Source organism: Pantherophis guttatus, chromosome 3 (assembly GCF_059756535.1).
Source record: "Pantherophis guttatus breed Tessera chromosome 3, ASM5975653v1, whole genome shotgun sequence".
Taxonomy (NCBI): domain Eukaryota; kingdom Metazoa; phylum Chordata; class Lepidosauria; order Squamata; family Colubridae; genus Pantherophis; species Pantherophis guttatus.
The window spans coordinates 120189628-120202475 of record NC_142065.1 but is presented as its reverse complement, the minus strand read 5'-3'; the positions used below and the strand labels follow the sequence as shown (position 1 = coordinate 120202475).

Below are 12848 nucleotides of genomic sequence, written 5' to 3'. Positions count from 1 at the left end.
TGTTCCTTTAAATTCTTAGTGGGGGAATCCCCCCCACCTATTTGCTTGTCTGACTTCACAAGCCTCAGTGCCATGTTTCCGCCTAAGCAGGCTTTGTTAGAAAAAAAAAAAAAAACAAGACAAAAGACTTCCAGCCAGCAACAATCCTCCAGGGGAAAAAGAGAAAAACAAAAACAGGAGCGGAGTTTTGTCTACAAATGTAGCCAGTGGTATTTATTCCGCTACATTGTAATAATAAAAAACGGAAGAACTTTCCCTCTCAAACTCTTCTCCAGCCGCGGCAGACGCCATTTTAAAAAGAAACTTTTTTCCTCTTTCTCTTCCTCTATTCTCCTAAGTAATTTTTAAAAGATAAGTAAAATACTTGCGCTTCAGTATTACAGGTCCAGCTCACATTTTCTTTGAGTAATCTGTCAAATTCGCAGGCTTGCTTTTGACGCCTGGCTCTGCATTAGCAGAGGTCTCCCAAAGCCCGGAGCAGCGGCTGGGGATATGGGGCATCTCATCCGCTCCATCCCAAAAGTAAAAGAAAAACTTTTGGGACTCTGCAGAGAGTTCTACCCACCCCTGCCGGCTCTATCTCCGTTTCCTCATGGGAACGGAGTTTTTTCGAGCCGCCGTTCCGTTGTGAAGGCGGCTCTGACAGGCAGTGGAAGCTGACGATCCCAAAGGAACGTCTGGCGGCGGCCAGCAGCAAACAGGAAGTTTCGCTGGATCTAGATCAATATGCTTGTTAATGTTTGTTAACCAATCACACAACCAACTGACCACACTGGCACACAAGACATTTTTAAACTAAGGAGAATAGGAAAAGAAAATCCTGCTGCTGATGTTACGTAGTCTGGTAATGAAGCGTTCAGAAACTAAATTGAAACAAGCTAAGAGAACAAATCACTGCCAAAATCTAAAACTGAGCTACAAGTATTTTCTATTATAGTTGTTTGGTGTAATGATTAAAGACACTGGATTAGAAAGTGATAAACTTTTAGTTGTAGTCCTGTTTTAAGCACAAAAGCCAGCAGGATGACTTTGGATCAGATACACATGCCCTGCTCCAGAAAGTAGGTACTGTTGAGCCAAGAAAACATGAGTTTGTTCCTGCATTTCTTAAGAGCCAGGGTTGATCTGATTGACCAAAACAGTTGTCCCTAGAAGAATTCACACTGTAAAAAGTATCAATCATCCTGATCTCTGTGAATAGTGTTAATGAGACCATAATTTTATTACTTATTTACTTAAATGTTATGGTCATGATTTGAGCAGGGAGCTTCAGCTTCCCTTATTACATGGATTTAGAGGGGGTGGATCTGTGTCTGGTCTTAGTTCAGCCATCCAGAAATACAGTTATGGCCAGGTAAACATTCCCAGGCAGTTGCCTACATCTCCTCCACATCGGGCAATTCATTGTTATTCAAAGAGCCCCAATTTCTCTACTTTTTGGAAACCTTTCAGCTTTCCCTGCATTACAGGATCAGATGTGTCAGGTTTCTACTCTTTTTTTCCTACCCCCATCTTAACACTTTTCTTGTCTCAAATTTCTCTGCTTCGCAGGACAGCTTGCCCTGTGCAATGCTTCAAATAGTGTACAGTTGTAAACAAGCCTGAGCCTCCTCTATGTGAGGTGAGCAGGCTCTGATCGAATGGGCAGAATGGAGCTGTCTAAGTGAGCTCAGACTGGTCTCTTCAGGGCTGAACCTCTCTCCCTTGCAATATTGTTTGGGGTGGTGCTGCCATTTATTTTTGTGGATCTGGTCTGAACAAGCTCCAGTCCCTTATAAAGGCAGGATGATTTGTTGGCTCTGTTCAGCTTCTGCTCTATTGGGACCAAACAGCTTGACAAAGAGAGGAGTGGGAGGCCCAGAAACAGTGTGCTGAAGGAAGAGTTGTCGGCCCTAATCTCAGAATGTTTGAAACAAGGCGAATGGGTGCAACAGGGGACTGTCTCACAGAAATGACAGGAGATTTAATTTCTCAGTCTGACACGAAGAGCAACTGCAGCAGCGCAGACCGGGCACCCTCCAGCATAAATTCTGTGGTCATCTGCCAAGCAGTTTGCAGAAGTATCTTCAGCTCTAGCACATCTTCAGCAGCTGAAAGGGTTAGGCTGATCCTGAAACAGGAGGAGAAGAATGAAGACGCAAACTGCCCTATACTATTTATACAGCTCTCCGAGCTCTTCAGTACAGCTGAAGGACAGGAATGGAGGCAAACTGCCAGGTAAGTCCCCAGAGACAAAGGTAGAGATAAAACCCATCCTTTACATGCAGGAGGCACTCTTTTACTGGGGTCTAAGTCTAGGACACTTGCCTAGTTGCCCTTAGCTTGCAAGGATGAAATGGTGCTAAAAAGGAGTGGGACTGTCAGAACAAGGCCCTGAATCTGAACACCGGGATCCTATTCAAAACGAAACAAGTTAACTCACTGCATTTTAAAGCTACACACAAAAGTGTTACCAATAAAACCATTTTAATCCAGAACCTACAATTACCCGTCTCCTTCACTGGTGGGAAGTTATGCTGCCTCCCTTCATGTTTCCCTGCTTTTTTCTCTTTGCATGCATAGATGCTAACAGAAGACCTTTCGTCATGTGCACTTCGATATGGGGCAAAGGTGCTCTGGCAGCAGCTCTTCTTTGCTACGTGCCAATAAGTTGCTTTCATTTCATCCCAGTAGTGAATGAGAGATCCTGAAGTCATCCTCAGGCATATCAAATTAAAGTAATAATTCCCTCCTTATTGCAGGCATGTGCAAAGGCAGCCTCCCCCCATTATCTTGGAATGCACTGATTGGGAACAATATTGGCATGATAGGGACTTGCAAGGGGGAACCCAATTACATGTCAAGCTAGATATCTCCTAACTAAGGTATGGATGGACAGCACTGCAACTCAGTGATGAAGAAATTCCCTTAGAGCAGTGAAGTGGCCTGTAAGAGGCAGGATTAGGGAACTGATCTGCCACTGCTTTCCTCCTGGAAATTTTTATCAACTTCTCAAGGTCTGAGCTTATTTAGTTTCTGAACCTAAAAGAAGTCAGATCAGTCAGAAGCTGTCACCTCTTGGAACCTGCAGACTGAATCAAACTGACCTTAACAAGTTCTGTATCAATGTATGTAACTAACTTAAGTTGAACCATCCTCCTCCTCCCCTGTAAGGGTTTTTTAAAACCATATTTAAAAGAGCATAAACCATGAAAGATAAAACACATATAAAGTAGAACACAATTAGTAAGATGCAGATAAGTAAAAAATGTATCTAAAATTTTGGTAATAATATTGTTTTCAATATATCATTAACTGCTCACAAATGCATGGACTTATCATTTTTAAAGGAAACTAAAATTGCTGTTAGATGTAAAACTAAGAAGGCCTGGTTAACAAAATATAAATCATTACCTATAGTGTGAGCTATAATCAATTGGAACAAGACTAAAAATCTGATTTTCCATAAGATTGAAACTTTAAACACAGAAAAACCCTATAATGGAATCCCTATTAAACTGTAGTCAAAAAATGATTTCCATTTAATAATGGAAATTCTAATTCAATTTTATTTATTGATTAGCCCTTTGGGCCATATCAAGTGCAGAATTACAAAGACAAATCATTACAAAGGTTTGGTAAAACAAATTAAGTAAGATTGGAATAACTCGCAATTAAAATACAATTAGAATAAAATACGATCTAAAATAAAATCGGGATAAAATACAATAATTTAAAGTACCATTTAAATATAATTAAATTTATATTATAATGTCACCCCTGCATCTACCCAATCAGTGTTAACTGCTCTTAAAATTACATTGTTAGATCAAGTGATCATTCTTACAATCTACCGCATTTTGCTGCACCAACTTTGTCCTCCTTCCCATCAACTTAGAATTATTTTACATCACATTTTTAAAATGTAAAGTTATTTTCACATTGAAGCATACATCCAGAACTTGGATAACCATTCTTTCAAAAAAGGAATTGAATATTCTTTCCAATAAGTAGCATATAAAACCATTGCGGTACTTAAAATACATAGAAGTAATACCAAAGACAAATTCCTTTTGTGTCCAATCACACTTGGCCAATAAAGAATTCTATTCTATTCTATTCTATTCTATTCTATTCTATTCTATTCTATTCTATTCTATTCTATTCTATTCTAGAAGCAATTCTGTATAATTTGAAGGAATGTCTGGTTTAATAAAATTTAATCAGAACATTACAAAATGCAAATGGAATTCAGCTTTCAAATTTTGTTTAATTCTAATAGGAATTATTTCCGTAAACTTTTGAGTTTGCCACCTTGCCACCAAATGTGGGAAAAAAAATCCAACCTATATTGAATTCCCAACATTTTTAGAAAACTAATTCCTCATTTTAATGATGAAAACTAGAGTAATGTGCCAGTAATAGAACATACTGTACCAATTTACTCTATGTGTACTATTTGGAGAGGGGTTTTTTTGCCCTTCTTTCATTAAAATTCCCATTGTTTCATCCCTATTACTACATTCAATTTTTACATACATTTATAATCATGCAATCTTTGATCTCTTCTGATGCTGAGTCATATTTCAGTAATAGTTTAATAAATTAAGGCCAGTAACTTTTCAAAATTGAACATTAGATTCCCCCAAAATCTCACGTGAAGTGAGACATTAAACCAATGGAAAAAGGGGAGTTGTAGGGAATGATGTCAGTTTTTGGAATTCCAATGCATACACACGAATGCCATCAACTTTTAGGCATTCTAAAGGTTAGTCTAAAGCTATGTTATTCTAACATGTTTCCTTCCTTTCCTTGTGTTCTATGTACAGGTAGTTCTTGACATATGACCACAATTGAGCCCAAAATTTCTGTTATTAAGTGAAACATTTGTTAAGTGAGTTTTGGCACATTTTATGACCTTTCTTACCACAGTTATTAATTGAATCGAAGTTGATGAGTTAGTAACATGGCTGCTAAGTGAATCTGGCTTTTCCATTGACTTTGCTTGTCAGAACGTTGCAAAAGGTGATCACATGATCCTGGGAGGTCATAAATATGAACCAGTTGCCAAGCATCTGAATTTTGATCACATGATCACGGGGATGCTGCAAAGATTGTAAGTATGAAAAGTGATCATAAGTCACATTTTTCAGTGCCATTGTAACTTTGAACAGTCATTGAAGGAACAGTTGTAAGTCGAGGACTACCTGTACTGTGAAATCATTTTCTCCATCTTTTCTATAACTGGATTTCTAATGTGAAAGTCATCACAGTAGACAAAGAAATGGAATTCTATTAGCGTTCTTTTTTTTTTTTAAACATATAAGTATAATAACATTTTCAATTACTATCAGATGTGCAGTGTTTTAACTATTTACATAAATAATACTTGGTGATATTTCAGCTCACTTTTAATCGATATTTAACACACCTTTAGGTCTTTCTTTCATTTTATCATGCAACCACTTGTACCACCTTTCCCACACCATATGATAAACTATCTTCTCATCATTTAATTCATAGGTTAATTTAGTCATCTCTGCGCACTCGAGTATTTTCTTAATTGTAAGCTCTTCTGGTGGTTGAGTTTTCTCTTTCCAGTACTGTGCATATGCCAATCTGGCGGCTGTAATTATATGGATCATTAAATGTATCATTTCCTTTCTATATGGTTTCTTTATTATTCCCAGGAGGAAAATCTCTGGTGTTAGTTCAATATCTTCATCTATTATTTCATATAACCACCTCCTAATTTTATTCCAGTATCCTTTCGCTTCCTGGCATGTCCACCACATGTGAAAGAAGGTGCCTTGACCATGGCCGCATTTCCAACAGTTGGGATGTATATTGGGGTATATTTTTGCTAGTCTGGCCGGGGCTAAATACCATCCATGGAACATTTTGTAATGGTTTTCCTTGTATGCCACCGCTCTGGTCAATTTAAGATTCCTGTTCCATGCCTCCTCCCATTCCCCAAAATTTATATCACGCCCTGTATTTTTCTCCCATGCAATTATTTGGTTCTTTGTGACATCTTCAAACTTATCGTCGCCTAGTAAGTAATTGTATAGTTTTGCCAGGATCTTTTTATTTGTTCCCATCAGGACTTTATCCAATCCATTTGGTCCAAGTTCTAAACCGTATTGTTCTTTATCTCTCTGGTATCTGGATTTTACTTGTAAGTAGGTCCACCAATCTAAGATTATTCCTTGCTCTCGTAAGGTGTCATTTGGTTTAAGCCTCCCTCCTTCGTCTAAAATATCTTTATATCTGCCCATTTTCTCCCTCTCCCATCTATTGGGGTGGGTCAGGGCCTCCATCGTTGAGAGCCAATTTGGGATTTTTTTGTAATATTTTTGCCTGATCTGGATCCATGTTTGTATCAAGGAGTCTCTGATTTTATGTCTATGGAAATGTGTCTTCCTTTTCTTCTCCGTGTCCCAAATGTGGGCGTGCCACCCTTTTTGCAAGTCATGACCTTCTAGGGTAAGTATCCTCTCATTTTCCAAGGTGATCCAGTCTCTTATCCAAACTAGCTTAGCTGCCCTGTAGTATGTTTGCCAATCCGGGAGTCCAAATCCGCCTATGTCTCTTTTGCCCCTTAAAATTTTAATGGAAAATCTCGGTTTTTTCCCCTCCCATATAAATTCTCTGATGATTTTGTCTAGTTCTAGAAAGAATTTTTTATCTAAATGTATCGGTATATTTTGGAATAAGAATAATATTCTGGGGAGGATGTTCATCTTAATTGTGGCTATCTTGCCCAAAAGTGATAGTCTTATTTTTTTCCATCTGTCTAGGTCTTGTTTCATTTTTCTAATTAGGGGGGTATAATTACGTCTTTCAGGGTCTATTAGCGTTCTTTGTTATGTTGCATAGAGTAGATTCATCCAGGTGAAAAACTCATTCTAGATCTGAAGATGCTTCATCAGCTTTGGTGTGCTGAAATACACCCAACTTTCTTTTTAGTATTAAATATTTCCTTTTCCTTTTAGATAAGGTGGTGGACAAGATGTTAATGGACATTTTGACCCCTGAGTAACAATAGCACTGGTGCAGAAGTAAATGATGGGTAGGATACACAACTAGAACTGCACAGCACTGTGGCAAATGCATATGTGAAAGGTTCTGACTGGAAAATGTCCCAGTGGTTTTGGTGAGAAGAAGCTTGGCTTGTTTCTATGCCCTTGGTACAAACTGTCTGTAGTCACACAAACTGCATAATAGCAAATTAGCTCCAGCTAATCTACAAAGTGTGCAGCCAGACACTCCAAGTAGCCCTTCCCTCAGCCAAGCATTGGCAGTTCAGCACCTCAACCACTGTTTTTAGAAACCAGCCTGGCCCACTGCTGTTTCAATGAAGGTCAACTGCTTGCTGTTGACCTCAGCTGAGCTGTGCGACAAAGGTTCAGTCTTGATGTCAGGCAAGAGATTTTGCACTCAGACATGTTAGACCTCCTATTGATCCTACCCCAGTCTCAATGATAATATCCTTCCCAGGGCCAGAACACAATCAATCAGGGCAGGATGGGACCTTATTGTTGCTAATGTCTTTGGAAGGGGCAGATCTTTTCTCCTGATTCTTCATTGGTTTATCAATGGTAAAATAGATGCCTAAGGTCTATTTGTGGGGAGGATATTCTAAAAAAATTACTAGTAATTCAGCAAATTCCTGACAGATTTCTTTAGAATGACAGTGTTTTGGTAATTACAAGAAAGGATCCTAGAAATGCCCATGCTCAGTTTAGAAACTTCCTCTTCCTTGAGCTTGAGAGATGGGAACCCCCCCCCCCAATGATATATAGTATATTTATTTGAAAAGTAATGCTTTGATGATCCATGATCTGGTGTGCTATCAAATTGGTGTCAATTACTAGTGATCGATAAATAAAAAATGGAAATATAAATTGTCCTATGAACAAGGGATTTAATTACTTCTTTAATTAAGGTATTTTATTGCAGGTGGATAAAGTTTGAAGAAAAAGTAGAAGATGGAGGAGAACGTTGGAGCAAGCCTCACGTCACAACTCTGCCCCTTCATAGTTTGTTTGAACTTAGGACCTGTATAAGAAAAGGAGCTGTTCTTCTAGACTTGGAAGCTGATAATTTTAAGCAAATAGTTGGTATGTAGAAGTGTAAGGGAAAAAAATCTCTCCTTCATGAGGCATCTTCTATTCTGGAACAAAATCAACTTCTTCAATGAAAACATTACTTTCTTAATTAGTGTTTGGCTCAGTGTAAACTTTGGCATTGCATGGTTTATATACTGATTTAACATGGTTTATTTCTGGGCTTCTGCATTGATGAAGTTCTGCTGAAGTAAAGAATTTAAATGTTTTGCTTAATTTCAGATAAGTTTATATGCAATGAACCATTCAGCTGAACATGGCCATTTATTCTGATCAGTTAAGGAAAATTTGAATAGGAGAGAGAGGATCTCAGTATGGTCTCTCCCTAGTTCTTTAGGGGAGCTTTACCGTTTGCAAGGGCTTCTCTCAATGTAGAAATTAAGAAGAAATAGGCAATTATGCAGCTCTGTCAAAGTGAAAATCCAAGACCTGTATATAATTCACTGTTGGAGCTGGGAAAGTGAGTAGGAATTTCATTTCATTCTATCAACAGTCACTATTGTGCTGTATCATTAACTAATTCAATAAGTTACTTTTGGTTGGATCCATTTGATGTTCATTTTTCTACAGTTCCATTTAAAGCTTTGCATTTACTTATGTAATATTATGCAAAACTTTAATGGTATAATGGAAAAGAAGTACACAGGAAAGATACACTGAGAATTAGTTTACAACTGAGATTTTTTATTCTTGTCACCTGCAAACTTCTCTGTTCACTCAGAGCAAAATGCAATCCTCACAATGACAGGGAAGAGCCAGAAGAATAATTTTCCCAGCAGCAGCAAGAAACAAAATGACTCAAGAATCTTGAACTTCCAGTAGCCTTGTATCTCAGGACACCTTCTTGTTCCCCTTCTTGCTTGTTCTTGTGCACTGTTAAATCCTTCTACCACTTTTTCTAAAGAAGCAAGGGATGATGGCTCTCTCACTTTTTTGCATGGAGACACATATGTTTCAGGCAAAAGTTAACATAAACTTGGTTGGAATCCTCCAGTTCATTTACTTGGGCAGTATTTAGCAGAATGTATGTATATGAATAAACCCGTTAAAATATCTAGCCATGGATGCTTTAAAAAGCACAAGTACTTTCCTCAAAAATATGCATGGTATGAAATGTCGGATTATGTGAATTATTTTCTTATAAGGAACAAGCAAGCTAACAATAAATACAGCCTAATCAAGAAACCACCAAAAACATTCCCATGAACACTGATAGGGCAAGCCACTAGAACATAAAATGATAGCAGAACCCACTCCTTTCTAGCACTGATGATGTTACCTAGTTTGGCAATGAAATGACTGCAAGAAAACAACTATGCTCAGAAAGCACCAAGGGCATATTTCCTTATGGTGAGAGAAAAAAAGGAAAAAAGAACTGTTCTTGTAGAAAGTAGGCTAAAGCCTTCAGAGCACAAAGAGAGAGAGAGAGAGAGAGAGAGAGAGGAAAAACTGAGGAATTCCCTTACTTGCCATCTCTGTTTCTAATGCCACTAGGATAAGTAAAATAAAATATGCAAAGTATCTATGCTTCTTGAGTTGCGTAGTCAACACAGCATGCTATAGTGTATTCTCAGGAACTAGAAAGACAATGTAATCTGTCCCAAATCAGAGTTACAAAATTTTTTTCAGTCTGCTCCATGTCAATCCAGAAGCAGTCCTATTCAAACATGTCTCCAGACCCACACTGTGATTTGGAAAAACAGAAACACCCTCATCTCTAAAGAACTAGTTTGCTTTACTGTACTTTATTATTCTAATCAAATTTGATGGAAAGCCATGGCATGCCAAACCTACATAATGGGTTTGCATATCACATTAAGCCACAGTGAGGTTTCTTTGGCTTTGGCTTAGAAAGTTAAACAAACCTCAGCAATGTGTTTTTAAACCATAGCATAGTCCATTGTGGAAACTCCTCTTTGCGGTTTATTCAGTATAAAATAGATACTACAGCATGTAAATCAGGCAATGAGTCTGATTTACAACAAATGGCGCAGGAAAGTTAGATACATTTCAGAAACTCCATCCTACTGTGTTCACTGGGGAGTATTTTTCCTGTTACACTAAATCTTAACAGTTGCAAGTTTAATTTAGTAAGGGAATCTATGCTGTTATTGAAATTGTTGGATTTCCTTACCTCCAGTTGAATCAGTATATGGATTTATTTCTATTTTATTAAATAGAATGCTATTAAGAGTTAATTAGCTCTATACTAATTAACATAGAGTTTTTGATACAAAATGCCTTTCAATAAAGTTGAAAAGGTAGATACGATTGCAGAAAAGAAAGTGATTTAGTAACTTCAACATGTGTTCATTTTATGTTCAAGAGAAAGTGATTGAGATCCAGATAGAGAAACAGGCCTTCAAGACGGAACTCTTGAAGAAACTTACCTATGTCTTACTCCTCAAACCTTATCATCATGTAACCAAATCTCAACTGAAGATGCTGTTTGAAATGGGCGTGTCCCCTTGTGCTGGTAAGTAACTAGCATTTTTTTTCGTACTGCCAATTCAACTATGAAGCTTAGATGCTATGTAGCTACCCCCTCTTGTGTCAGACATAAGCAGCAGGAAAAATTCCATAGTTTAACACTAATGTTTGCCTGTTATTGGTAGCAGTATAGCATTTGCTCCAACTTTGATCAGCACATTTTAAAACTATGCATCCCATGCTAATCTATTCTAAAAAGTATTCTTCCCAATTTCTTGTCCCTGAAATTACAACATCAAGAAATAAGCATGCATTATAGAGATGTCCCTAGATACCTAGAGCATTGACAGAATGGAATGGAAAGGACTCTCCAATCAGAAGACAGAGTGCAATAAATAATTCTTACAATGCTAATATACAACCTGGACCTTTTGCAAAATTAGGCAAAAATTCTGAAGGCAGATGAATGTGAAGATGGTAAAGCAGAAAGCAGTACAAATTGAAGTAAGCAAGAATAGCATGTGCAAAGGTTCAGTATGTTGTTAAAATGATTATAAATTGGATTAAAATAATTAAAAAGACTTGAAGGTTATAATTAATTGTAATTAAAATTGCAATTAGAGTGGAAGTAACATAATATTTAAGCTACACTATATATGAAACATCATTGATCTTTTCTTTTTTTTAAAAAAATGTTGCAGATAGGGCTAACAGACATTCAGATGCAAAGTGTGAGGTCTCAGAGGTACCATTAATGGAACAGGTAAGCAATGGTGTTAAATGTAAAAATGGTGAGGGGGAGTGATACAAAGGTGGGGCTATCAAGTGAAGAATGTTCCTATAAGACACCCAAACAGCAAAATTAGACACAATGGTCCAATGGTCTAACTAGAGCGTGCGATCCCATTGTGAACCGGTAGTAAAGGTAAGTAGAACCCACCCCTGCTTGTAGGTTACATTTTCTGAAGCTGACATACAGTAACTCGAAACTGTGGTTAAATAAACAGTCATAAGTCAAGGAGTACCTTATATCAATATATCACTTTATAAAAATTCTCTTTGAGTGAAGAGCTTTTTCTGTGCTGTTCACAAGGCTTGCATTCTTACTTCCTGTTATAAATGAAGTACAATTAATGATGATCAGGCTGTGTTAATGGCAGTGGAGGTTGACAGCATTTTCTCAGGAATACTCAGAAATATTCTAGTATCTTGCTGTTGTTTTCTGCATTCTGGAAATTTGCCAACTCTGATGAACTGCATCTGATGAAATAAGCAATGGTTCACAAAAGGTTATGGCGTTTAATATAATTAGTCTGAAAATTAGTCTCCTACTGGTTTTTGATTTCTTGTTCTTAATTTCCTTTCACTGCAGGTAAAAAATCGGTTTAAAAAGAAAATTCCAGCTGGAACCGAAGTGGCCAACATTCTTGTAGGAGAAGTCTCTTTCCTAGAAAAGCCCTTCATTGCTTTTGTACGCCTGCAAAACTCAATGCTTCTTGGAAGCTTGACTGAAGTTGCTTTTCCTAGCAGGTAATCCAGAAAGAATAGAAAAGGGGTCAGATTATCTTTGTTAAAGCCTTCTAGTGTGTCCCCTTGTGCTGGTAAGTAACTAGCATTTTTTCCTTACTGCCAATTCAAATATGAAGCTTAGATGCTATGTAGCTACCCCCTCTTGTGTCAGACATAAGCAGCAGGAAAAAGTCCATAGTTTAAGACTGATGTTTGCCTGTTAACTAATTCTAGTGGGTAGCAGATTTCAGGCCAATACTGTATACTTGAATGGAGTAATTTGTTAATTAGCATCAAGCATCTCAGATCAAGCTACCTTTGGAAATTAACAGACCCAACTATCTTCTGATATATAACCAGAGGACTTCAGTCTGCTCACTCACCACACTTAAACATTCAGTTGTGGCAGTTGGATGTTGCCTAAATTAATTAGTATATCAGCCAGATAAAATGTGTCTGCATCAATGCATCTCTGCTTCCTAGTCTTCCATCCTCCAAGTGATTAGGTATGTTCAGAAAGAAGCTATGGGGAATGCTTAATTTGAATTCTTGCCTTGTGCAATGATTGGACCTAATATGATTTTGATCATTTAAGTGATCCTTTTCAATTTCTGGCCTTTCTGAAATGTTGTTCTTAGTGCGTGGAAGCACAAGCTAAGTTGCTGTTCATATCCCAAGCCTAACAGACATTGGCTGAGCTCACATTGGCTGGGTTGGCTGAGTTTTGGGACCCGGAGAGGTGGCATGTGAAAACTAGGGGGTTGAGGGGTCTTTTACTCAAATTTTTAGTTAAATTTTTAA

General features: G+C 37.7%; 1 protein-coding gene across 1 annotated transcript in view; it reads left to right on the top strand.

Moving 5' to 3' along the window:
• Nucleotides 1–1842: 1842 nt before the first annotated feature.
• Nucleotides 1843–12848, top strand: part of SLC4A9 (solute carrier family 4 member 9) — a 60458-nt gene continuing 49452 nt past the window's right edge. Inside the window, exons 1-5 of the mRNA XM_034411669.2 lie at nucleotides 1843–2217; nucleotides 7942–8102; nucleotides 10435–10584; nucleotides 11240–11301; nucleotides 11911–12068. Of these exons, the coding sequence (XP_034267560.1) occupies nucleotides 1904–2217; nucleotides 7942–8102; nucleotides 10435–10584; nucleotides 11240–11301; nucleotides 11911–12068 (845 nt within the window). The 5' untranslated portion in view covers nucleotides 1843–1903. The remainder of the gene's footprint in view (nucleotides 2218–7941; nucleotides 8103–10434; nucleotides 10585–11239; nucleotides 11302–11910; nucleotides 12069–12848) is intronic.